The following is a 24,707-nucleotide window of genomic DNA, read 5'->3' as shown; positions in this document are numbered from 1 at the left end:
CATAAAATTTGATTTTACATAATTAAATAAAATATATGATACTCTAGTGTCTCAATGTAACATAAAATCTTCATGTCAAGCCTCAATAAAGAAAGAATTCTGCTTTAGTATGTGTCTTCTCTGCTGGAATCCACACAATTGAAGGGTTTGTTTTTGTTTTTGTTTGTCCTTTTCATTAAGACAGCATAATGCATAGATCAACTGCCCTTGATTTATAGTTAGTACTTGGTAAACAGAGGTTTTAGTTAATTTTCTTTTTATCTGCATGAAGGCACCATAGATTTCAGTTTGTGAGGTAAAGCATTCTCTTATATTGTATGATACCTATAGTACCTGAACATTATTTCACCAAGATTTATACAGAATGTGAAACCTTTCAAGAACTTAAGTGCTTTTATCTTCAAGCTGACAGTGCACTGAAAATGTTTACTGCTTTTTAGGGGTTACCATTTATTTAAGTTGTAACTAATGTCTACTATGAATTTTTAATCTAAAAATATGGAAATAGAAGCTAGTCAGATATAGGAGCTTAAAAAACAGGCAATGTGAAAATTTAAGAACAAAATATGAAGTGCTAAAATTTTCTAGGATTTGGAACTTTAGAAGAATTTATTACTGACTTCTGTTAAGGTTATCAGGATTTATCAGGTATTGCCAAAGGAAAGTGGACGAGATGGAAAATGGGAAAATTTTCTAATATGATTGTGTTTTGACAGGTTTTCTTTTTAAATCTCATATACTTTTATTGACATATATTTAAGTTACATGAAAATGACACTAAAACCAGTGAGATGATAGACATGCATACATTTAACTCATTTGATAATAGGTGCCAATTCATCTAGGTTGTAGAATAATTGGGATACTTACATAGCTACCACTGATTCAGTTATTAACATTGTTCTGGAAACTACTCTGCTTTAATACAATATCCAGAAAGTTATCTACTTTAATATAGCAGTGCGAACGTAATGGCTTTAGTTAAATAAATGTTAATATTTCTCTTATGTACTTAATTATTTTATTCTTTTTATTGAATTTTGCTTGTGTTTTGACAACCAAGCATCTTCCTAATATGACCACTTTTTCCTACAGCAGGGAAATACTGACTGTGCAACTGCCACTGATAGTCTGAAGGGCTTTGTTCTGTTTCCTGTTCCCAAGTTTAGATTTAACTTTTGGATTCTAGAGAAAGAAAGGAGCCTGAGCATTGAATTGTGGGGCAGGGGAACTGGGGGATATGTGGGTAAAGGTAGTATTCTCCTAGCACTTGGGCTGTGGCATATAGTAATGTACAATGAGCATTGCCTAACTCCAGGGCATGTTATTTAAAAAAATTTTGATGTGAAAAGTGCCCCTGGAGTTGTGCACCTTAATAGCCATGTAGTAAAGCTCTGTTCTGTTACACATACTTTTTTGAATTCTTATTATTTGTTTTTGTATCTGCCTTTTCCATGAGATCAGGGACAACATGGTAATAATCCTTGTATTCCCACAGCTGACTCAGGTGAATAATAAATAATTGTTATTAGAAAATATATTGGTATTTTATTAGAATATTTGGCCATTCATACCATGTTAAGTGGCTAATTGGGTTTCAAAAAATCTAAACTTTATAATTCCTTTTTTTTTTTTTGGAAATAGTCTCGCCCTCTGTCAGCCAGGCTGGAGTTCATTGTCATCATCAGAGCTCACAGCAACCTCCAACTTCTGGGCTCAAGAAATCTTCCCACCTTAGCCACCCAAAAAGCTAGAACTACAGACTTGCACCACCACACCTAATTTTTTTTTTTTTTGAACCAGGGTCTTGCTATGTTGCCCAGGCTGGTCTTGAACTCCGGGCCTCAAGCAGTTTTCCTTCCTTAGCCTCCCTGAGTTCTAGGATTACAGGCATTAGCCACAGTTCCCAGCCTAAAAATTCTTACAATTAACATGAGAAAAAATAATAGATTTGTATAGTTGTATCATTTAACTATTAGAGGAAAAATGTGAATCGTACCTTAGTTGTTGATTTTGTTTTAATACTTCTGCCTCTTCCAAATGATTCTCATTTGTTTGATTCTTATTCATTTGCTCTACCTGATCAAATCAGTAACCATAAAGGGCCTAGGAAATAGAATAAGTAGCCTATCTATTGATGTTTGAGTTATATTTCTTTCTAAAAATTTAATAATCTATCAATTTCTGTTCTTGTAGAACATAAAACATATATTCTATGTATTAAAATGGCATTGCCAGCCAAGCCCAGTGGCTTGTGTCTGTAATCCCAGCTACTCAGGAGGCTCAAGGAGGAGGATCATTTGAGGCCAAGAGTTCGAAACCAGCCTGGGCAACATAGCAAGCTCCCATCTCTAAGAAAATAAAAAAAATTAGCCAGATATGGTGGTGTGCATCTGTAGTCTCAGTTACTGGGGAGGATGAGGCAGGAGAATCTTTTGAGCCCAGGAGTTAGAGGCTGCAGTGAGCTTTGTTCTGTTCCCTCATTGTGCCACTGCATTCCAGCCTGGGTGACACTCTACCATCTTAAAACAAACAAACAAACAAAAAAAACCCCAAAAACCCATGACATTGCTTTATGTTATTTTATGTAGATTATAGTGATGTATTAAAGGTGTGTGTATACAAACACATAACATGAAAGTTTTTTAAAAAGTAGAAACATAATTAGATGACATATATGTAGAAAAGTCCAATAGATTTACGTGGTAATTTTAACTTCAGTCTCTGAAGTTAGACCAAAGAATGAAAAAACTAAATTAAAAAATAATTAGAAAGATTATAATGTTTAACTTCAGTGCCATCCATAACTTTTTAAAGACATATGTTCCACCAGTCAAAGACTTTAGTACCTGGAGATTGTGTCCTAAGAGGAGCCCTAAGTAGGGCATCTTTGTAGAGAAGGGCTTATGTCTTCTGAAGGAAATAGTATTTCCAGATCTAAAACTTAGGCTAACCTCTTTACTTTGAAGATTTTGAGGATCTTAGTGGAAATGGATATGAGTGAAGTTTGTGAAAGGGTGTTGTGTAGTATTAATATAACTTTTGGGGATAGATACAGATATATAAAGGTATAGGTATATAATGTGATCTAGATATGTACTTAGAAGGTCCCAGAATAAGTGATTTCTCATCTTATGCATGCTTATATTTGGTCAGCAGTCTGTTTCTGAATACATGAAGTCTTTTAAATTTTGCTGGTCATACCATGGTGATAACTACAAAAATGTATAATCTTTTAATTACTTTATAACCTTTTGGGAAGAGGGTTGGATCACTATGTTATTAATAAATTTGCCAATTTTGTATCCTCTTTCCCCTGGAAGAGGCTTTTGAGGAAGGGACGGGGTAGGGAACAGTGTTTCTTAAATGAGAGTGAAGAAAGTAAGTTGAAGACCAAAACCTACGCATTCTCCTTTATAATACTGTTTTAAAATGACAAAGCCTGCCTCATTTTTGTGTGTGTGTGGTAGAGCGTTATACTGAGAGTATGTGTTGTTGGAGGGAGCAGACTTAGGGGAACAAAACACTGTACTTTAGGCCCAGGTTTGTTACTATGCAAATGACTTTAAATATGCTAGTAATGATCTTCATCTCAAATAAGTGGGTGTGTGGCTTTTTCTCCAAAAACATGTATTACCTACACGATCTGAAATTGGATGATAAATGCTATTTTCTCAAATGAGACTAATAGCTAACTGTTTGATTATAAGTCTGTTACATGAGAACTTTGTATACTATATCACCTGGAGCAGTGCTTTATATGAAGAGACTCTCAAAAAATATATTGAAATTGTTGGTCTTTTGAAATGATTTTTATCATTCTTTCTAGATATGTGATCGGAACTAAGTGATATTTGCTTTGTCTTCAGATTTTTTTAATTGTGTTGTAACTGGATTGTGTTGGAAAAATAGTCCTTAAGTGACATAGCTTCAGGAGATTGTAAATATTATGCTGTGGTATTTCAGAGTCATTTATTCTATTTGGACCATGTTTAAGTATTTAAAAAAATTATTGATAGAATAGGCTGGGTGCAGTGGCTCACACCTGTAATCCCAGCACTTTGGGAGGCCGAGGTGGGTGGATCATGAGGTCAAGAGATCAAGACCATCCTGGCTAATATGATGAAACCCTGTCTCTATTAAAAACACAAAAAATTAGCCGGGCATGGTGGCGGGCGCCTGTAGTCCCAGGTACTCGGGAGGCTGAGGCAGGAGAATGGTGTGAACCCAGGAAAAGGAGCTTGCATTGAGCAGAGATAGTGCCACTGCACTCCAGCCTGGGTGACAGAGCGAGACTCCAACTCAAAAAAAAAAAATCGATAGAATATATTTGAAGACAGTATGTACGTGTGCATATATATATATATATATATATATATATATATATATAGTTAGCAGAAATGAAACAACTTTCATTTCTATTATGTGAACAAATTCTCAGTTCCCTGATGCATTGGTATTTTTGTTTTAGCCAAATGTCACCATTTTGACCATTTTTTTTAGTGTCAAGGTGTAAAAATAAATATTATCATTTTATTTCCTCCTAATTTTGGCTATTTTTCCTATAGATACTATCTTTGAGTTACTTGATAATTTGTGAATAATTTTATAATTCCTCTGGTTTTTCTGCTGTGTGATAAAAGTTATTGTACATATGCTTAATAGCCATTGAATTTGACTTCATTGTGGTGCATTATAGTAGAATCTATTGTTACCTAATTTAGTCATAATTTTATCATAGCAGCTTAACATCTCTTATAATTTTAATTGTTATCAAGAAGAATGACATCATTTAATTTGACTGAAAATGTAGAAGGATGGATGAATGACAAATTAATAATTTACTACCTTTGCATAATACTGAAGCATAGAGTATTAGAAGGATTGATGGCAGAAAAGGTTAACAAATTTGAGCAGCTTTCATTAGCTTTACATCGTCATATGTTTGTGGTGCTGACTGAAATAGGCTTTGTAGGAGATCTCAGTCTAGGGAACTAATTACTTGTGCCGATTGCCGCACTGATGAATAGACCCTCATTGTATCATTCCCCTGAAGACGAGGAGCAGCCTGTGATTCACGACTGCATCCTGGCTGATATTTGATAATAATTTTAACAGATAAATGTAGGTAGGCAGAATGATGAAGTGCCTATCCAAGCTCCATGACTATCAAAGCCATACACACAGCCATCTGTGTACTGCCTTTTTCCTTCTCACCTAAGGAGAATTTCATTTTATTAATTGAGTTAAAACAACTGTTGTCTTTTGATTTTATGTATATTCTGTGGTTATTTATTTATTTTTAAATAATATCATCATGTTTTTATTCAAATTTAGACAGAATAATGAAGAAATATATAATAATAGCTTTTTAAATTTTCCTTTTTGAGAACTGCAATTCTTATACTTTTTTGTATTACATTTTGATTACATTATATCTCCTTCTCCTGACCAAAATCACCCAAGGAAATATTTGATGTACTTATCCCTTCAGCATTTTCAGAGGTCAGTCTCTACTGTTTTAAGAAGATTTTCTTTAAGTAATGTACTGTTTATGCTTTTTATTAATACAAGATACTTTTTAATTGATAAAAGTACTTATTTATAAACCTATTTTGAATTTTTAAAGATAACATCTTTAAAACATCAAAATGAAGGTAACTTTTACTTGGGTAGTTTGGGACTGTCAGTTGTTGAAGACTACTAATTTGTCAAAGCTGACAGATACAATTTTATTAGCTCACGAAATATGAGTAAGACTGTATTTTGTATTAGTCATTCCTGAAGAAGTTTTGATTATGAATAATTTTTTAATTTCATTATTGAAACTTACAGGTGTTCGTGCTTTATATCTTTATTGAATTAATGTATTCTACAGAGATTTTTTCTTACTATACCTGAAAAAACTTTAGTATTTTCCTTATAAAATATTTTTCCAGCATGCTAGATCATGATTAGTTAACAAGAGAGAAAGCTGACCTTTATATATTGCCATATAAAATGTCTATGTAATAGGGGAAAATATAGAATTTGAAATGAGCAAAAAAAATACATTTCCAAAAGTATGCTTTCGATATAGCAATTATTGCAGATCATATAGCATGTAGTTTTTAATTAAATATAAAAACAGAGTACATAAAACAGAAATCCAATCTGATTTGCTTGAAAATAGATTGCTATTTCACTCTACAGGAATGGTTTATTTAAAAACAGTAAATGGAAAAGAAATGCATTTTCTTGTGTTGTTCTAAGCCTCAGGGGCTAAATGTAATGAATATTTTAAGAGATTATTTTAATTAAATTCCTGCACATCTAAACAGAGTAATATTTTATTATCACATACATAACCATGTAACTGAGATATTCATTAAAGTTAACACTTTCTGGACCAAGAATTCATGGTATGATTTACTGACCTTGTGCAAAAAGGCACAAATTAGGAAGAAAAATGAAGGGGGACGGACTTTGATTAATATAGGTAATGCTATACCATATTTATAATAGCCTTTTCCCTATTCTGGTTTATAAATGCAGCTACAGAGAAAGGTGCCCTGCTGAGGCTGAAATGAGGCTGAAATCAGAGCACATGCCACTAGAGTGTGGGGAAACTGATCACACTGTCAGCAATTCATTTCAAAATGATGTATTTAGTGCTCATTTCACCTTCCAAGAAAAGGAAAAGGAGTTCCTTAGACTAGAAGGTGATACTGTTATTTTCAAGGACATACCGAAGTTAAAGATTGCAGAAAGGGGAGTGTGAGATGGAGGGAGAATTAAGTGGAAGGAGAGGGAAAAAAAGGCAGAGCAAACAAGGAGAGCTTTATGCAGAAATTCAGTGCTACCACGCTGTTTGATAATTGCTAACATATGTGGCTTCTCTGTTTCATTGTAGTCGTCCTCGTGAGTTCTGGCGCCTTGACTACTGGGAAGATGACTTGCGGCGCCGGCGACGATTTGTGCGTAACTCTCTAGGATCGACACATCCTGAAGCGACACTAAAAACAGCCATGGAACATGGTCAGTGTATAAACCATTCCTTGCCAATAGCAGCAGGTACAGGACTTGGTAATGAAGAGCATAACTTCATTATTACAAGGCACTGTAAAATGGTCCAACACCACATTTCATGGTTATTCATACCAGAAAGAGAAGTTAAATTTTTTTATAGTTACTATAGAGCCCTATTAAATTATGGTGTCAAGTATATTTATTTATTATGTTACACATAAAAAACTTACTTAACATAGACCCTTTGTTTCAGAGTACAAGGATTAAATATGTCTCCTTTTAAGCGACACATTCAGCTTTGAGTAAATGAATCCAGGAGGCATGCCTTAAATCCGTGAATATCAGGAAGACAGCATTTACAAACCAGATAAGTTTCTAGGTTCTGTTGTGTATACATGGTTTTCCCCCAATCCTGGTATTTTAGCATGAGATCATGAACTGGGAAAGATAATAATAAATGTCCAAGTGCCTAGATACTTTCTGAGCCTTGATTTGAAGATGGTTATGATAGATGGCTCATGGAAAAAGAGAATAAACATTATTTTCATACGTTCCTATTCTATATTATTTTGTTATCAGAGCTTAACAAAACGTTTTTCCTTTTTTGTTACAATGCATATGACTATGATTCAGTTTAGGTAAAAGTCTTATAAGTAAATTGGAAAAACTGAAAAGGTCCTTTGGATTTGATACTATATATTTTTATAAAATTTCATATATTTTATGATTTTTGAAAGTCAAGATATATTGGTTAAGGGGGAAATGCTCCTCCCCACATTAAAATTATCCTGACTTTATAAAATATAAATTGGTTTTTAATAAAGTCAGAAGTACTTTTAATTTTCCTTTTTCAGGGTATTGTTTTAACATGCAGCAGCTTGTGATTAAATGGAAATATGTAGTATACAAAATAAATGTTAATTTATATTCAATAAGGATATTGAGAATTTAGATTAAAAATCTGTAATCTTAGGTTTGGCCTCAGTCAGGCAGCTTAACCTCTTGCACTCAGCCTTAAAGAGCCATTTCTGGAAGAAAATGTCCACAATATGTCATCAGATATAACACCACATGTGACATCAGTCCTTTAAAATAAATGATCATACAGAGAATAGTCAATAACAAAGTGATCTAAAAGCAATAATAGTCTCATGGCCCTACATCTTCAACTACAGGAGGTGGAGAAAGAGAAATAAAATGTAGAATTAATTAGGCCACTTTTGCTTTTAGAGTACATATAGTTTTTAGGTGGTGATAACAGATTTCAGAGGGTTTTTTTTTCTTTTTTTGTGTGTTTTTTTTGATTTTCTGGTTTGTTTTTGGTTAATGATGCTTACATTGAGAAAGTGAACTTTTTTGCAATTTTCAGCAAAATGTATTACCATGTCCACTTAAAATTTGAAATTTAATTATTTTTCTGTCTTCTAAACCATCATTTACAGTAATTTGTGAGTTCTGAGATCTATACATGGCCATATGTTTTCATAAAAACATTTTCCTTTTATATCTGGAAAGGGAGGGTTTGTTTTCTAAAATTGCACATAGATAGACTGTTAATCTTTTATCCTTAGATATCAATAATTCAATTTAAAATTTGTGGTATAGATTTAATATAGAATTTATTAAAATATTCTTATCAAAAATAATACATTTAACCATTTTGAAGAGTTACAGGATTTTTAATGAATAAATTTTAATTGTTGAACTTTTAAAATCGTATTGTTTTGTCAGCTTTTTTAATGCTAAGCATCTGCATTAATGTTTGACAAAAAAAAATTTATTAACATGTTTTTACTATCATCTAAGACTCTTTGACTTGTATAGAAGTAGATTTCACTCTGATTACTCTTGATAGTAATTGAAAGGTTAATCTGATGTTAATTATCTATGTTTTATTGTGCATTTTTAAATTGAGAGAGAACAGCAAAGGTAAGCATTGAGTAATATTTTATAGTAATTTTATAATTATTGTCACACTGCAAAACATTAAAAACAAAACTTGGGTTTGAAATATATGTTTAAAAATCTAAATGTGTAGGAAATTCTTCAGTTGTCTTACAATTTCAGAGATATATCATATTTAATATAACATTTTTTGAAAAAAACATTCTAATCCTACCTCATATTTATTTTATTTTAAATAATAAGGAAATAAATTCAGCACATAGATTGTATTATGGTATTGTTTGATGTCAGAAAATTTATGCTAATATATTCTGTAAACAAAGAGCTTAATTTTTTACTGGTGTATTAAATATTTTATAGTGACATTCAATTTTAATTTGGTGTTTAAAAATTTTGGAGCATTAAAGAAGCTAATCAAAATAAACTTATTAAGTATGCAAAACAAAATTGTTAATGTGATCAAAAAGCAGTTGAAATTACAGATTTTAACATGGATAAATACCGTGCTTCAATGTTGAATTTAAATGTTTAAAATAGATATTAATGAGGATAGTATGTCATTCTTATATTTTTATGACTTCTCACTTTTATTTATAATTTATTTAACTAAGGAGATAGGACATTTTAAAAATGCAGAATCTTAGAACACCATGAACTATATTATCATTATCAAAGGAAGACATCTAAATAGAAGTGGCATTGGAGATCAGTTATGTATTTTAGTACTAAGAGCCATATTTTTTATAGATTGGTTTGATTTGAAGGAAAGCCTCTAGTGTAAAGGTGGCAGAGTAAATACCTGAAGAGTGATGTTCTCTGTTTGGGCGATCAATACCAGCCCCATGACTCTACTTCTGGCTACCTTCTAGTTAAAAACAAATTTTTTAATTCTGACAATTTAATTGCCCTTCCCAAGTTCACATTAACTTGCTTGGGGAAAAAAGCTTTAGGTAATTTTTCAAACAGAGACCCTCCAAAGTGGTTATTTATAAAAGTCATGTTATAATGGGAGATTTCTTTAACTTTGCAGAAACTGAGTCATATTTTAAAATTAAAATGAATACTTCCTCTTATGATTAAATATTCTTTATGGAAATTAGCAGCTCAAGCAAAGCTGGGCATTTTATTCTTGAGGGCATTTTCTTCCATTTTATAGTTTTAAAATTTATTAGAAATTAGTAGCAATGATTTGTAACATTTTCCTAATGCCAGAGCCCAGGTTAGCAGTTACTTATTATCAGAGCATTTTAGATGTAGAAGGAACCTAAGGCTAACATCTAGTCTAACTTTATTCTTTACAGATAAGGAAACTGAGGAAACAAAGGGCCAGTATAATTTTTAGTAGATAAAGGACTAAAGCCCAGGTTAACTGACTGAAACCCAGATTTTCATATCAGTGTGCTGTGCTGTCCTCTAAAATTCATTATTAAATATAATGGGAATTTTATATTCAAGTTAAAGCCACGTAAAAAGTGTTTTAAATGGTAGAAAGATTGGTTTTAATTCAGGTGCTAAAACAGTTTAGCAGAGAATCCTATTGAATTCAAGACACTTTTATTTCGTAGAGAATTCGTGCTTGCTAATAGAAATATATAAGGAGAATTTAACATGGTTTTAAAAGTATCTTGTAAGCATATGGAATGACACAAGTAACTCATTTGGTTTTCTAGGAATGACAGATCATGTAAAGATCTTAAATCATGCCATTGTCTCATAACTTCAATAATGCCAGATACTGTTGCTTCCTTTTTAGGATCAACATATACTAGGTTCTCTATCTAAAATTTTGGGTAACCCATGACTATTACGAGATGCACCTGGGTTATTCTCCTAATTATACTTTGTAGTTTCATTAATTTTTCCAGAGTCAATTTTCTTGACTTGGAATGCTATGGACATGGCATAAACTATAGAGGGGAATCAATTAGATTAGAACAATAGTTGATTATAAGATATTCTTTATGTGTCCTGTTCAGAATACTGTTATGTTGTGTGCTTCACATCACATAAGTAGATACCCATTTTTATTTTATGTATGTTTGAAGGCACTCTGTTATTCTAATAGTAGTCTTTTTTAAAAATGCTAATTCTTAAAGTATAAACTTACTTTAATACAGACTATTGATGATTCCAGTTCACTTGCTCAGTAGATGTTAAAAAGGATTTATATCAAAGGTGGAACAGTTTTGTGTGTGTTTTTGCTCTTTTTATATTTTAATTCTACTTACCTGTTTTGTGTTGGATAGATAAATCAACTCATGTCCAGAGTTAGCTCTGAAGAAATTGAATTTTACATTTTGAGGACCAGCCTCTCTCTCTCTCTTAGGCCTTTCATTGTTCTTAGCCTCAGTGAATCAAATCATTTTTAAAGATGACATTTCTGACAGATTTCTCCAATTTTATGTAACAATTGCAGTTTAAGTTAGGATAAATATTAAACTAGAATAAAAGGTGAAATTAAACCAGAATAAAATGCATTTCTTAATAATGATATGAAAAATTTAAACAGCGATCATGTTAGTAACAATTTTATTAGCCAGAAATATCTGAATTGAGCTTAAAATGGAACCCAAAGTATATTTTGACTTCATCCAATTAACTTTTAGATGAGTGTAGAATATACTCACAGAAGATATCAAAATACTTGTTTATAATGGTTGGTTGAGAATAAGGCAAATGAAAGTTAAAAATATACTTTTCCCCAGCACATATAAACATGATAATAATCCTTTATTTTATGCTTGGAAAAGTTTTGTTCTAATTTTTTTTTTTAAAGTTCTTTAGCAGAAAGCTATTAGACCACTGAGAATTGAACACCAGCGCATGTGGTGTATATTAGAGTACTGTTGGTAATTTTACTGCTGCTAACTTAAAATCCTCAAGGGGGAGTTAATTACAGGAAAACCATTCTAAATATCAGTAAGCTGCATATTTTCCATGACAAGAGGTTTTTCAGTGGAGTTTGAACAATTCCAGAATCTGAGCTTGTAAAAATAAGTAAATAAATAAATTAAAGTGGGTGTGTGTATGCATACAGTACACCTATAGTATGTAAAATTTTTAATGAAACTTTAATTCAGAAGTTACCTTACTGTGTTTCAATATAGGCAGCATGATTAGAACATATTTAAAAATTTTTAAATTGCAATTGGAAGGGATAATTATATTTTTCGTGGTCATTTATAAATGAATGTGAATTTATTTTTTGAGCTATTTTAAACCATTACATATTGCCACTGGGGACTCTCATTTTTTTGTAAATGTTTGCAGATTAAAGAGGTTTCTTCTTTTTTCCTTTCACATAAGCTTGGTGTACTTTAGGACATGTATGGCAATAATCAGAGGAAGTAATGAGCAGGGTGTTTAGTTGTTTCTGATGTGTTTGGCATGTTCATCAATTTTAGATTTGGAAATGAATATTTTTTGTTCTTGATTATTATTCTGATTTAACCTTTTAAAATGCACTATGAAAAACATAAGAATTAGTAAAAAAAATTAATTATATACACATTCATATTTGAACAGTGGTTGTTTTGTTTTCTTTCTTTTTCTTACATCTAAGAGCTAATATGACATCGTGGTTAAGAGCCCAGATTCTGGCACCGTGCTGCCTGTTTTTAAATCCTGACTCTAATTGTCAAATGCATGTTAACTTGGTCAATTTATGTAACCTCTCTGAGCCTGCTTTCTTATCTTAAAATTAGAAATAAGGAGAAGGTTTATGAGAATTAAATGAATTAGCTATGTAAAGTATTTTTAACACACCTCCCTGGCTTATGCAAAATGATATGTAGTATTAGCCTTATTATTAATATTTCTGCTTTGAAGAAGGAATTATAAATCCAAGAAATAAAAAGAATGTGGTATACTGATTCTGTACTAAAATCTAACTGGCAAATAATAATTTATTATAATTTACTTTATAAAAACATTTAGAAGATGGTTCTTCATTTGCATTTCTCAGTGGCCAATATATTTTTAATAATGTGATAGCAAATTGCAAAAGATCTTGTTTAGCCTCAGGGCAGTGTTTCTGATTTTACAGTAAGGAACTATAAATACTTGAAATATAAGATTTCAAATATTTGATTTTAGAACGTAGTTCTGTTTTTCTAAAAATTATTGGTTAATTGTAAGTATATTTCTTTTTAGCCTTTAAAAAAAATAGGCCAGGTGAGATGACTCATGCCTGTAATCCCAGCAACTTTGAGAGGCTGAGGTGGTAGGATTGCTTGAGCCCAGTAGTTCGAGATCAGCCTGGGCAACATGGGAAGACCTCATCTCTACAGAAAGTTAAATTAAAAAATTAGCTGGGCATGGTGGAAAGCACCTGTGGTCCCAGCCACTTGGGAGGCTGAGCTGGGAGGATTGCTTGAGCCTAGAGGCTGCAGTAAGCTGTTATTGTGCCTTTGCACTCCAGCCTGGGTGACAGAGCAGGATCCTGCCTCAAAAAAATTAAATAAAAATTAAATAACGCCACTTTAATTAGATCCACTAAAGTAATCTTTTCAAACATATGCCCAGACCGTCATATGTATGTAGCTTACAATGCAGCCTGTATGAAAGATTTTATTTACCCATAGAGTGTATTTAAAGGTAGATATAGAAAGCTTCTTCCCATGACTTCTTATTAAATAGAAAACTCCTATGTTTAAGTAGCACTATAAGTATTGTATATAAATGGTATACATGGTGACTTCGCAATAAATATGAGAAAAAAAACTTTTACCTTTAACATCATCCGTAAACGTACTTATCAAACCCTAAGAACCTTTGATCTGCCAAATCAGGTAACACATGTGCAGGTTAACTATGTAGAATAAATTATATAGATATATATACATATTAGGTGTGTTACTGCAAATTGACTGCTTTATCCTTTCTGGGGTTTGGGCCTTATGCCTAGGCAGAAGCTGCAGTGGAGCAAAAAAAAAAACAAAACCCTAGCCATCTGATTTCCATATCAAAAGCTGCAGCCTGGGTAGATCAGGTGCTTTACCTCTGGGATTTATCTAGCTGGAAGCCAGGAGGGTCAGGTGAAGATTCTTAACTTTCCCTTATATGACACCATTCAAAAAAAATAAGGAAAAGATACACATATGAAGTTTTACAAATCACAATTCAGAAGTTAGCATCTGCCTTCCTGCTTGTCGTAAGGAGAAAGCTGCTTAAAACAACAGGAGGCGCCCTGGAAGGATGTGGGTTTTGAATCAGAGTTTTGAATTTCAGGGTTTTCCACTTTCAGTTGTGTCTTTGCTCTCCTTTCGGATCCCATTGTTGAGTGTAGGTGCTCTGCAGGGCTGTTTCTTCCCTCCCTAGATGTGGTGTTCTCTTTTCCTCCATCCGCCTGCAGTTGCTGCCTTGTCATAGTGCCTGAGTCTGGTACTGCTGCTCTCCACAGGCTGCTCCAGTTCAGGCCGCATGAGGCCTCTTGCCCATATGCCTCTCATCCCAGGCTTTCTGTTATGTTTGCCCCCGGGGTGCCTTAGCCCTTTAGTTTAAACATGCAGGGGAGGTAGTGTTTGAGCTTCCACTTAGTTTCCACACCGCCTTGCTCCTGGGTATTTGTATAAGGGACGAAAGGGCGGAGGAGTGAGTGTATGTGTGAACATGTGGAAGAGGGTAATGTGAAGGAAGGAAGGAAGGAGGGAGGGTAGATAAAGAAGGGATTGCAGCTTTGAGGAGCTGCTGTAGTCTTATAAGTGTCAGATATGGCTTCAGTATCTGGGCCTAAATCCTCACTGGCTTGTGGATGTCTCTTAGCTTTAACCCTTTTTAATTCTGGATTCTCCTCCACAGCCACTCCTCAACCATTCCAAAATGTTTGTCAGTATAACATTATTTGGAGGAATGAATCAGTCCTTATTTTTTTGCTGTTAAATACTGCTTCCAAAACCGGGTTTTGATTGTTCCTATTAATGAATTTTCAAAAAAAGTACTGCTTTTGAACCACTCCTACCCTAACTATAAGTAAATAAATGGTTTGGTGAGCAGTGCAGGGGTCAGATTTAATGGGATTAGGGTGCTTGTTTAGGGTAACATTAGACTAGGTTGGGGGATCGAGTTTGTCAGATCAGGCGTGTGTGCCATCCCAATCACTTTCTCCACTGTAGCTGACTCTGTGTATAAAAGATTGACCATCTTTGGCCACCTACCCTTACCTAAGCCCTTACCCCTCTGCCGAAGTGCTCTTCCCAGAGCTGATGGACAGCTTTGTTTCCTTTTCATTTCAGCCACAGATGAAGATATCCTTGCTAAAGGAAAACAGTCCATCAAGAGTCAGGCTTTAGGAAATCAGAACTCAGAAAACGAGATCCTCCTGGAAGGCGATGATGATACTCTGTCATCCGTGGATGAGAAAGATTTAGAGAATCTGGCCGGTAAATTTGGTGGTTGTGCAGATATTTCAGCTACCTCTGGGACAATAAGCATCTAATTACTTACTTTTTCAGCTGTGACCACTAGGACTACCAAGCTTATACCCACAATTACATTAATTGGTTATTTCAAACACTTCCCCCCTTATCTTCTACCGTTTCTCCTTTATTTTTCTATTCTATTCAGTCTTCTTACTCTCCTCATTTTTTTCTTTTATCAATAATTTTCACTGAAAAAGAAAAAAGTTTAAAAGCAGCAACAAAAGAACAAAATTGCTTCACCCATCCCATAGGAGTTACCAAATCTCTGTAAAGTAGGACTGTAAGTAAAATTCTGCCAGTTTTTTTTTTTTTTTTTTTGGTAAATAAAGCTTGGAGGGAGAGAAGCTATTTGCTTTGATATACAGGTCTTAGTGAATATGCTGTATATGCATGTAACTCTCTCAAATCAATTCTGAGAATGCCATGGCTTTTCACAACATTCACGTATTTTGCCTGATGTAGGAATTTTGATTTGCACTCTGCAGATTCTCAGTTTTACATCCCTTATGGGAAAAATTCTCTTGTTTAGCCGGAAATTTTAGTCATTCATTAAATGGCTTTTTTACTTTAATACCTGTGGCTCTGTCCCTCAAGGAAGAAAGTCTGAAAGGTTCTATAATTTCAATAGGTGAAAATTACATAGTTTTCCATTTTGACAATTTTAAGAGAAAAGGCATTAAAAATCTTGCTTTTGGTGACATATCTGCAACCTGTGCTACTATGCCACTTGGTAATGAAGAGCAAAAGGAGAAGATGGTATCTTCTCTGATAACTGTAAACCTGTCTATAAAGTAAAATAAAATTAATTGGTAGGAGTGGAGAGTAAGGTAGATACTGCTATTCTGTAGTCTTTTCCTTCACATCCATTTACCCATTTCTTCCTTTATTTTGCTTCTATTCTTGCTACTAGTAATACATTCATACAGTAATAGAGGTGAAAGGGGAGTTTAATTATATAATCTTGACAATGGCAATAGGATTAAGAAGTAATCCACACTAATAAAGTGGTGTGGGTTAGAAATGAAGTGGAAATTGTCAGGGGTCTTCTGTAGGACCTAGGCTGCCCTAGCTCCTGCAGCTGTCTGCTTACCCTGTAATTGAATGTCTGGGAGTGATTGAAAAAATGTTATTTCTTCTCAGTATTACATGCTAATGTACAGAGGGCAAAAGGAGACAGCAAAAGAACACATAGCTTCTTATTTCATCCATTTATAAGGATGAGCTTTGGGAAATCATGGCTGTTCTGCAGCTATCCGCTGCCCATCTGCAAACACAATGTATTTGTACATTGGGAATAGAGGGCAAAACCTGCTCTGATCTCCGCAGAGCATCCCTTCTATTGTCCTACTGGCACACATTAAGATTGATGTGAGATTAAGCACTATCACCCTTCTAACAATCGATGGAAATGTCAATTCATCTGAATTTTGAAACACTTATTCACCCATTGATTACCTGAATAGGCCCACCTTGTTTATAGGCACTATATTAATTCAGAACTATAAGTGCCAATCTTCTCTTATGCTGTTTTCTTCCCCTATAGGATTTATACCGTGAGGAATTGACAATGGAATTTCAAATTCTTTCTATGTCGATCTCTCTCTATGTGTGTGTGTGTGTGTGTGTGTGTGTATATATATATATACACACACACACACACGTAACATTTTTAGTTCATATTTTATATTTAGCTCTAATATACATTATGCTGTTCTATCTGTAGTGAATCTATTGTTTTCAGTAGCAGTCTGATTTGTCTCTTTGATAAGCCCTGTGGAGATTTGATTATTCCAATAAAAATTCATTCACTTGGAAACCCACCCTCCAGCTGTTTACTCCCAGAGTCCCTGAACTACACTAATATTAGATTTGGAAGCATTGAACAATACTTAACAGTGGAAAGGAAGGCTTAGAAAAGAAGTATTTTTACCAGTCATTGATGGGGTAAAGTTGTTATGGAAGAGGTTTTGTGTCAAGCTGGCATAAAATCTCTATCAGAAAATATGGTTTAACATTTCCCACTTCATTAATAAGCTAGTGATCTTTTTGTAGTCATGCCTCTACCGTACTGTAAGCTAACTCCTGGCCTTGGAAGCCTATTGAGGCTTCTTTGCTCCTGGTTGTTGTTCCTGTTGTTAGATAGCCTGAGGCCTGTTTTCTAAATGGAATGTGGATGAACTTATTTAGGCAGAGCCACTTCTTACCTAGAGATTAGACCAAAGCTTTGCAGACTCCCTGTAAAATAATTGCATCCTAGTTTACTTTTATCATTAACCGCCTGTTATAGATCTTGTAGTATGAGAATCCTGACTTTGCATTTTCAGAGGAAGATTTGGGGTGGACAGAATATTTAACTGTAGAAGTAGTTGGCAGGCAGTTCAGTACTAGACGTGAGAATGAAAAGATTAAATACAATTTCTGGTCGAATTTGATTTTTTGAAAAATGTCATTCCAACTTGTGTGGTTTGTCTTTTCCTTTTGGCAGGTCCTGTTAGCCTGAGCACACCAGCTCAGCTTGTGGCCCCCTCTGTTGTAGTAAAGGGCACTCTTTCTGTCACCTCCTCCGAACTCTATTTTGAGGTGGATGAAGAGGATCCTAACTTCAAAAAAATCGACCCCAAGGTGAGAAGATGAGGGGGTTTCATTTTTTCTTATGATGGGATGGTGGGTGCTGTTGGATAGGATTGGGATTGGCAAATCTGACAGGCTTAGTTTGAATTTCTTCTAAATTGCCTTGGCTTATATGCAATGTCATTATCTTCTTTAGTTTATGATTCCCTACCAGTTAGTTAGATTATTGAAGTTCATTTAGATTCAAAAACAAATTCTACTTAATGGCATTTATCATTAGCTCTTTGTGAGCAGGGGAAGGAACCTCAGAGAACATTGTCTATAAATATATTTTGCCTCAAAGGGTCAAGGGTGAATTAAGATACAAAATTCAGTGAGATTGAGAGTGGAATTATTTTGTTTAGCCTTTATGTTTTCTGGATATGATGCCAATAAATCACTCTCCTTGCTTTGTCCCCATGACTTACTACTCTGTCGTGCATGGAAGCATGTTTTGTGTGTGTGAGATACCTCTGTTTCCCATTACCTATAGTAGATTTTACAAGGCACTGCATAATTTTCTATTCTTAAATGAAAATGTAATTTCCCCTTTAAAATGTATTTCTCATTACTTTTCAGACCCTGGCAACTTTGTTTTTACTAAGAAACATTTGTAGCACAGTCATAAAAACCAAAATTAGGTTTATTTCAAGAAAAAGAATGGTATAATTTGCTCTGAGAGGAAACAGTTTCTTTTAAAAATGGGCAAAATAAGCAACCTGTAGAAAAAGGTGGCTTAAAAAGTGGAATAATTTATTTTGCAGGCTGATAGCATATGTGTGTGTACATGTGTATACATATGCATATTTTGAGTTTATTGGTAAAAGGTTCTTTGATTTTGTAATCATGTGAATTATTAAATCTGAATGATTTAGAAGTATTTCAAAGTAGCTCTTGATGAAAATATTATAATTTTATTTAAAACTATACGAACAAATCATATCTTGTCTTATGCATATTTCCAGCACTTTGTTTCAATATTGCTGCCTTTATTAAGACAGGACTTGGTAGATTGTATGAAACTGATTGTTTTGAGCTTGATAAGTTAACTAATCCAATGTAGAGAAAACTTGTTAATTCTGAAATTCTATCAATTAAAAATTTTTTCTACTTTGTCCCATGACTGAAATGTCTGAAAATGCATTAGTTTCTTTAGGAAAGGAAGGTTACCAAAATTGAACTCTCCGATTTCTGGTAACTTCTGAATGTAAGAAAGACTGGGATTTAATTCAAGATAGTCTATCATGCTTTTAAACACATATAGAGCAAAGCCTAAAATTTGATTTAATTTAAAGATGTCTAATGAATTGTTCTGAAAATTAGAATCTCTGCCAATCTGAAGTTATTTGCTCCTTTTAGAGAAGTTACAAGTTTTGTCTCTCTCTGATCTGATTCTGTACAGCATCATTAAATTATTTTTTTCTTGTTGCTTGTGAAATATGGAGATCTTTTGGCCCAATGAAGAAATGGTCTGTATCACTGCAACCTTCCTTATATTCCGGAAGTTAAATCTCCTGCCAATTTATATTAAAAACAATTTTTCAGTCAGCTACTTGGAGAAGTTTTAATTTTATATAGATGTTAATGCTTTAAGGTGTTCTGTAAATGAGGACATTTATGTTCCTGCAGTGTTTTTCCTTTTTAACTGATACCTGCATTAAAATAAATAAGAAAGAAGAAAATATGCTGAATTGGGGATATTTTTGTTTCTTTTTGTCAAGACTTAAAAACTTTTTTTCTGGAATATTTGGAGGGAGATGTATGTCTACTGCTGTAAATACTTCTGTGAGTGAGAAAAATGGTCACTTACAGATATTTTTATCTTTGAAACTAAACACTATTCCTTTAAATCATTTTGTGCAAATGTAAGCACCTACTGTTTGTTTGAAAATGTTTTTAAAATTCAGAACACTTTCCCCAGAGAATAAATTGGTTTTTATAATTTAAAAGAATTTGTGTGTTTGAGCCACTTAATGTTACTCTGAGGAATACAGGAAGAGCGACTAGAATATAATAGAGGTTGAGTTGAAAGAGTGGAGATGATTTCAGAACTGATAGGATCAAAGTTTATATTTTTAACACAGGACTGTTTTTACCAAGGAATCTTACACAACTTAAGCCTGTTTGTCAAGTGAACTAGGCTTCAGACCCCTGAGTGGCTTTCTTGTTTTTCATCTATTCTGCTATCCTGCTGCTCATCCCTCCATACAGCCCTTCCCCCTCTCAAACTTCTTCCTCTGATCTTTAAAATTGCCTTTAAAAACATTTTTCTCCACACCTCTCATTTGTGCATTTTCTCAATAAATTAAAAACTGGGCTAATACAAAGAATAAATGTTAGATATTAAAGGGTAACATCTGACATATATTCTGTACCTGTGTCTCACCATTAGCATAGCGAATAGAGTATATAGTTACCTTCAACTTAAACAAGACAAACCAATTCCTTTGGGATACTTTCTGTTTGACTATTTTATTTTCTAATCAGTTATTCCCTTGCATTAAAAAGAAACCTTTGTTAAAGCTGAAACATTGAAATGAGTATATTGGTTTGTTACCTTAGAAAAACAGAAAGAGGAGGAAGGTTCTTTTCCTATTTCTAAATCCTGGAATAATAATTTTTCTTTGGTTATAAAAATGGTATGAAAACTTTTTTTGTTTGAATTGCGTATAAGCAGTTTCAGAATAATTCTTGAAATTTGATTAAAATAATCATAATTATGGAATTTACAACTAAGCCATTTTAAAATGGAAGTAATTTATAAATCTGAATGGTTCATATCACCATATGCTTGGGGAGAGAATTATTGCTATAACCATTGTATTTTTTGTTGTGGTTTATTTAATTGTTAAATTTTTATTACTCAAAGCTTGAAGAGGACAAACGGTTGAAGGAAAAGTATCAACGGACTTTGTTAACTATTCAGAAAAATCCATAAATATTTCCTTTGTATATCGGATTCAGATTGGATTTTTTGAAATTATGGCATAAGAAAGCACACCTCTTAATTTTTAATATGAAAAAGTTTTTTCTACTTTAAAAATTAGGATCAAAATCTTTTCTTTCATACTTTTTTCCCAAGTGTGAAGTAAGTAGATGTTACCTTTAATCTTAACATCTACAGAACAAATATATATTATAGTTGAGTAAAATTAGTGTTTTCTATTTTCTAAGGATTTGTGTGGGAACTTATACAGTCAATTCTACAAAAGTACTGTATTTTAAATTTTGCAAATCAGTTCCAGTGGAAGCTTCTTGCATTTGATTCCTCAAGTCACATCTTTACATTGGAAATTATAAACTGTGATCTCACCTGCCTTCACTTAAGAACAATCCACAGTCAATTACAATGTAAAGTAATGTTTTTATTACTGTTTTCAACAAGACAGCTCCGGGTGAGGGTAGAGGCAGGAGAGGGAGGGGCACAGTCTGACATTGGCACTGAGAACGTTTAACATCAGTAAAACTTTTTTTAAAAGAGAAATTTTACATATAGTTAAATAATTTTTTCACTTGGTGACAACATTCAGGCAACCAAAAGCAAAACGAAATGAGAGAGGGGGATGGGGTGGAGAGAAAAAGGATAGGGGGAAAGAAGGAAAAGGGGGAAACTACTATACATTGATTTGAAAATGTACCTTGGGTTTCATTTTGTGGTGGCAGAGCCCGATTGCTTCTTTTGTGTGACCTTTTAAATTCACATTGTTTGGAAGAAAACGATCACTTTTGTGCAAGAATGTGATTTGTTTTGGTTGGGTTGCTCTCTTTTTGTTTGCTTCTTAATTAACGAAGGTCTTCTGCCGGATTCCTATTTCAGGTGACTTACATAAAAGTTTGTGTCCAGAGTTTCTGCTGTTTATCGCTGAGTTGTGTGTTGTGTGTCTGAGAGAGCACGCCCGTTTGTGTCGCTTTTCAAGCAGTCCCCAGCACCCTATAGTTTGTCCAGGCTTTTGGGATTGGTGAGAATTTCCCTGGCCAACCTCCAGGTCTGCTTGGCAGCGCTCTCCAGGGCCGAATGGGGCTTGCCCTGAAAGAGGTCGAGGTTGGGCAGAAAGTAGTGAGGGCAGCGGCGGCACTGCAGGCAGGAGATGAGCTGCAGCAGGATGCCGTTGAGCCGGTCGCCCAGGCACGACTCGTCCCAGTCCGTTTCTCGTGGGTGTTTCTCGCACTCGTACAGCAGCAGCGTCTTCATGTGGTAGTTGTTGAGCGGCTGCCCAGGTAGCTCCAGGTGGCGGTCCCGCAGAGTCTTCAGCACTGAGAGGCACTTGTTTCGGCAGCCGCCCATCAGCAGGCGGTTCTCGGCCTCCCCGAACTGTAGCACCCAGGCGTCGCTCTCTGCCGAGCTCTGCTTGCCGGTCAGTGAGTAGCACTCCTTCGAGAGCAAGTTGAACCCTTCGGCCTTGACCTCGGCCACCCGATTGGGGCCGGGCCAGGGGATGTGGGGCATAGGCCACTGTGCCGCGCTTCGAGGCCAGATCCCAGTGCACTTGAACGCCGGAGTGATTTGCACCACATAGCGCTCCCTGATGCGCAACTTGACCTCGCTGGTGTCCGCGATCATCTTGACCACATCCCGATAGCTGCACTTGTCCACCGCCTGGGCCACCAGCGTCTGGAAACGCGAGCGGATCTTACGCGCTGAGAGATAGCCCGACGCCGTGATGAACTCGACCCAGAGAGACATGCTCCGCTTCCGCCCATCGCTCAGTTTGAGCACTGCGCAGCCGGGCAGCGAGCCGTCGTCCACGAAGTTGAAGACGCCCATCTGGTTTAGGTAGAGCACCACCTCAAATTCGGTGGGCGAAATGACCTCAAGCCCCTCGTAGCGGGCATCGATCTCGCTCAAGGAGCTGATGAAGCGAGGCTCCTGCACCTCCACTTCCTTGAGCACGTCCGAGACCACCTTACAGACCTCTCGGATGGTTTTGGCGATGGCCGCCTTGCGCGCCTGACAGCGCTCAGTGTAGTATTTATTGAGCTGGTAAACCAGCTTGGCCTGAGCGGCGATCATGTTGGGGCACAGGTCCGGGCTATACACCGGCGTCTCGCAATACGTTGAGGGATCCAAGGCTCACGCACTGGTGGTGGCCCGGCGGCTTTCGAAAGAGGCGGTGCGCTCCGGGTTAAGCCCTACTTTCACTCTCGTTTTCCACCTGGGCTGACCGGCTGATACCGTAGCCGGCTTGTTTTTTCCTTTTCTCTCTTTCGAAACCTCTTTTCTTCTGCAGAAGAATTAGGGGAGAAAAGGTGATTTTCTAAAAAGAAAAGTACCTCTTGGAACCTTTTTGCTTTCTCTTGATATGTAAAGATGACCGTGTGCGAGAGAAGCGGGGCGGGGGTGAGGAAGGAGGAGAGAGAAAAAACTCAGGATACCAAAAGGTTAGGCTTAGATGTCTGCAGCCGAGATTGCCCAGAAATCTTGAAATGAGGTTTTTTAAGTGCCAAAGTAAATTTAAAAATAAAAGCGAAACATTCAGTGGTTCATTCTTAAACTTCTCTTCCACGCTGATAGGACTTCTTCGCTCAGTGTAGGTGAGTGCCTTCTTCCTCACCCTCCCCCAAATGGATGGTGCAGGAGGTAATTAATGTCCAGAGAGCTGCGAAGTACAACTCAGTCCGCCTTGCACTTGGAGGTTTGCTGACGCCCCGCAGTCTCAGCGTGTTCGTCTCGTCTCTTCTCGGGGGGTCGTGTTGTCGCAGTTTTCCTCTTTTCCTACTGGAGGCGTTGTTTGGACTGGGTTTGTTTGTTTGTAGTGGGTTCTTCTTGTATTTCTTTAGGTGCAAACCGCTGGAAGTTGTTTGATAATCATTTCTGCTTCGTAATTTATACTTTTGGCCCTCACAAAATCCGTTTTAGTGTGACGAAGTCGTTGCTTGCGTTGCATCTGGGGTGTAGTTATAACGATTCAGGGTTTTCCTTCTCCTTCTCTAGGTTGCTTGTACAGATTCCACTTTCTGAGTCGTCTCTCCCCCTCCTCTCCCCTCTGACCTCTTTCTCGCCCCGCTCTCCCCCTGCTTCTCCCCCCCTCCCCCCTTCCTCGTGCTCGCTGTCTCTTCTTTCCTCTCTCTCTCTCTCTGTCTCTCTCTCTTTCTTTCTCTCTCTCCCTCGCTGTTTCCTGGAGTTATTTAGTTTATGAATGGTCCCAGGGCCATCATGAGGGGGTGGAGCTTCAGTTCCTACAATCGCTATCCGAGCTGTCAGTGCTTTAGCCAATCCGAGAGAGAAGACAGGCACGCTTGGCGAACGGTAGCAGCCACCACTGCACTTGATAAAGAAAGAGGGTAAAGAGAGAAGTAAGAAAATAGGAGAGATAATGGAAGTCAAATGCTTGCATACATTTTACAGCCCTTCCTCTTTATCCTCCTCTCTTATCAGTAGCAAAGAAGAAAAAGAGTTTATATAGAAGGGACTCTCCTGGAGATGGCTGGAATAACGCGAGGGAGAGTAGCAGTGGTTCAGAAAGGTTCACTTTTTTTTTTAATGATTCTATCAACATTGTGTAGCAGAAGGTGCAAACTGTAACAAAATTACTTTGGCTTGAAGGCAAATGGGAAGAGAAAGGGGAATCTGGGAAAGGACCTAATTTTTCCAGGTTTTTTCCTCCTTTAAAGTCTTCCTCCTTTCTCTTCCTCTCCCCTCCCATTGTTGCCAAGAATCAGAGCAATTGCTGTATATGTGCACCAGTGGGGGTTGGAGTGGATATAAGGTGAGGGTTTATAAATCTCTTTTTAGTAATTTCGATATGCTGTTTAAAAAACAGGGCA

General features: G+C 35.7%; 2 protein-coding genes across 5 annotated transcripts in view; one reads left to right on the top strand and one right to left on the bottom strand.

Moving 5' to 3' along the window:
* LRBA (LPS responsive beige-like anchor protein) overlaps positions 1-24,707 on the top strand; it is a 793,918-nt gene that overhangs the window by 433,759 nt on the left and 335,452 nt on the right. For all 4 annotated transcript variants that reach the window (XM_032148169.2, XM_032148179.2, XM_032148174.2 and 1 more), the window contains 3 exons: positions 6,893-7,017; positions 15,147-15,293; positions 17,818-17,954. In XM_032148169.2, the coding sequence (XP_032004060.1) occupies positions 6,893-7,017; positions 15,147-15,293; positions 17,818-17,954 (409 nt within the window). The remainder of the gene's footprint in view (positions 1-6,892; positions 7,018-15,146; positions 15,294-17,817; positions 17,955-24,707) is intronic.
* On the bottom strand, positions 21,287-23,829 carry MAB21L2 (mab-21 like 2). Its single transcript, XM_032148187.2, has one exon. The coding sequence runs from the start codon at positions 22,951-22,953 to the stop codon at positions 21,874-21,876; it is 1,080 nt and encodes a 359-aa protein (XP_032004078.1). The 5' UTR covers positions 22,954-23,829; the 3' UTR covers positions 21,287-21,873.

This window comes from Hylobates moloch, unplaced genomic scaffold (genome assembly GCF_009828535.3).
Source record: "Hylobates moloch isolate HMO894 unplaced genomic scaffold, HMol_V3 SCAFFOLD_3, whole genome shotgun sequence".
Taxonomy (NCBI): Eukaryota; Metazoa; Chordata; class Mammalia; order Primates; family Hylobatidae; genus Hylobates; species Hylobates moloch.
Note: the sequence above shows the minus strand (reverse complement) of the source record. Positions and strands in the feature narration are given on the sequence as shown.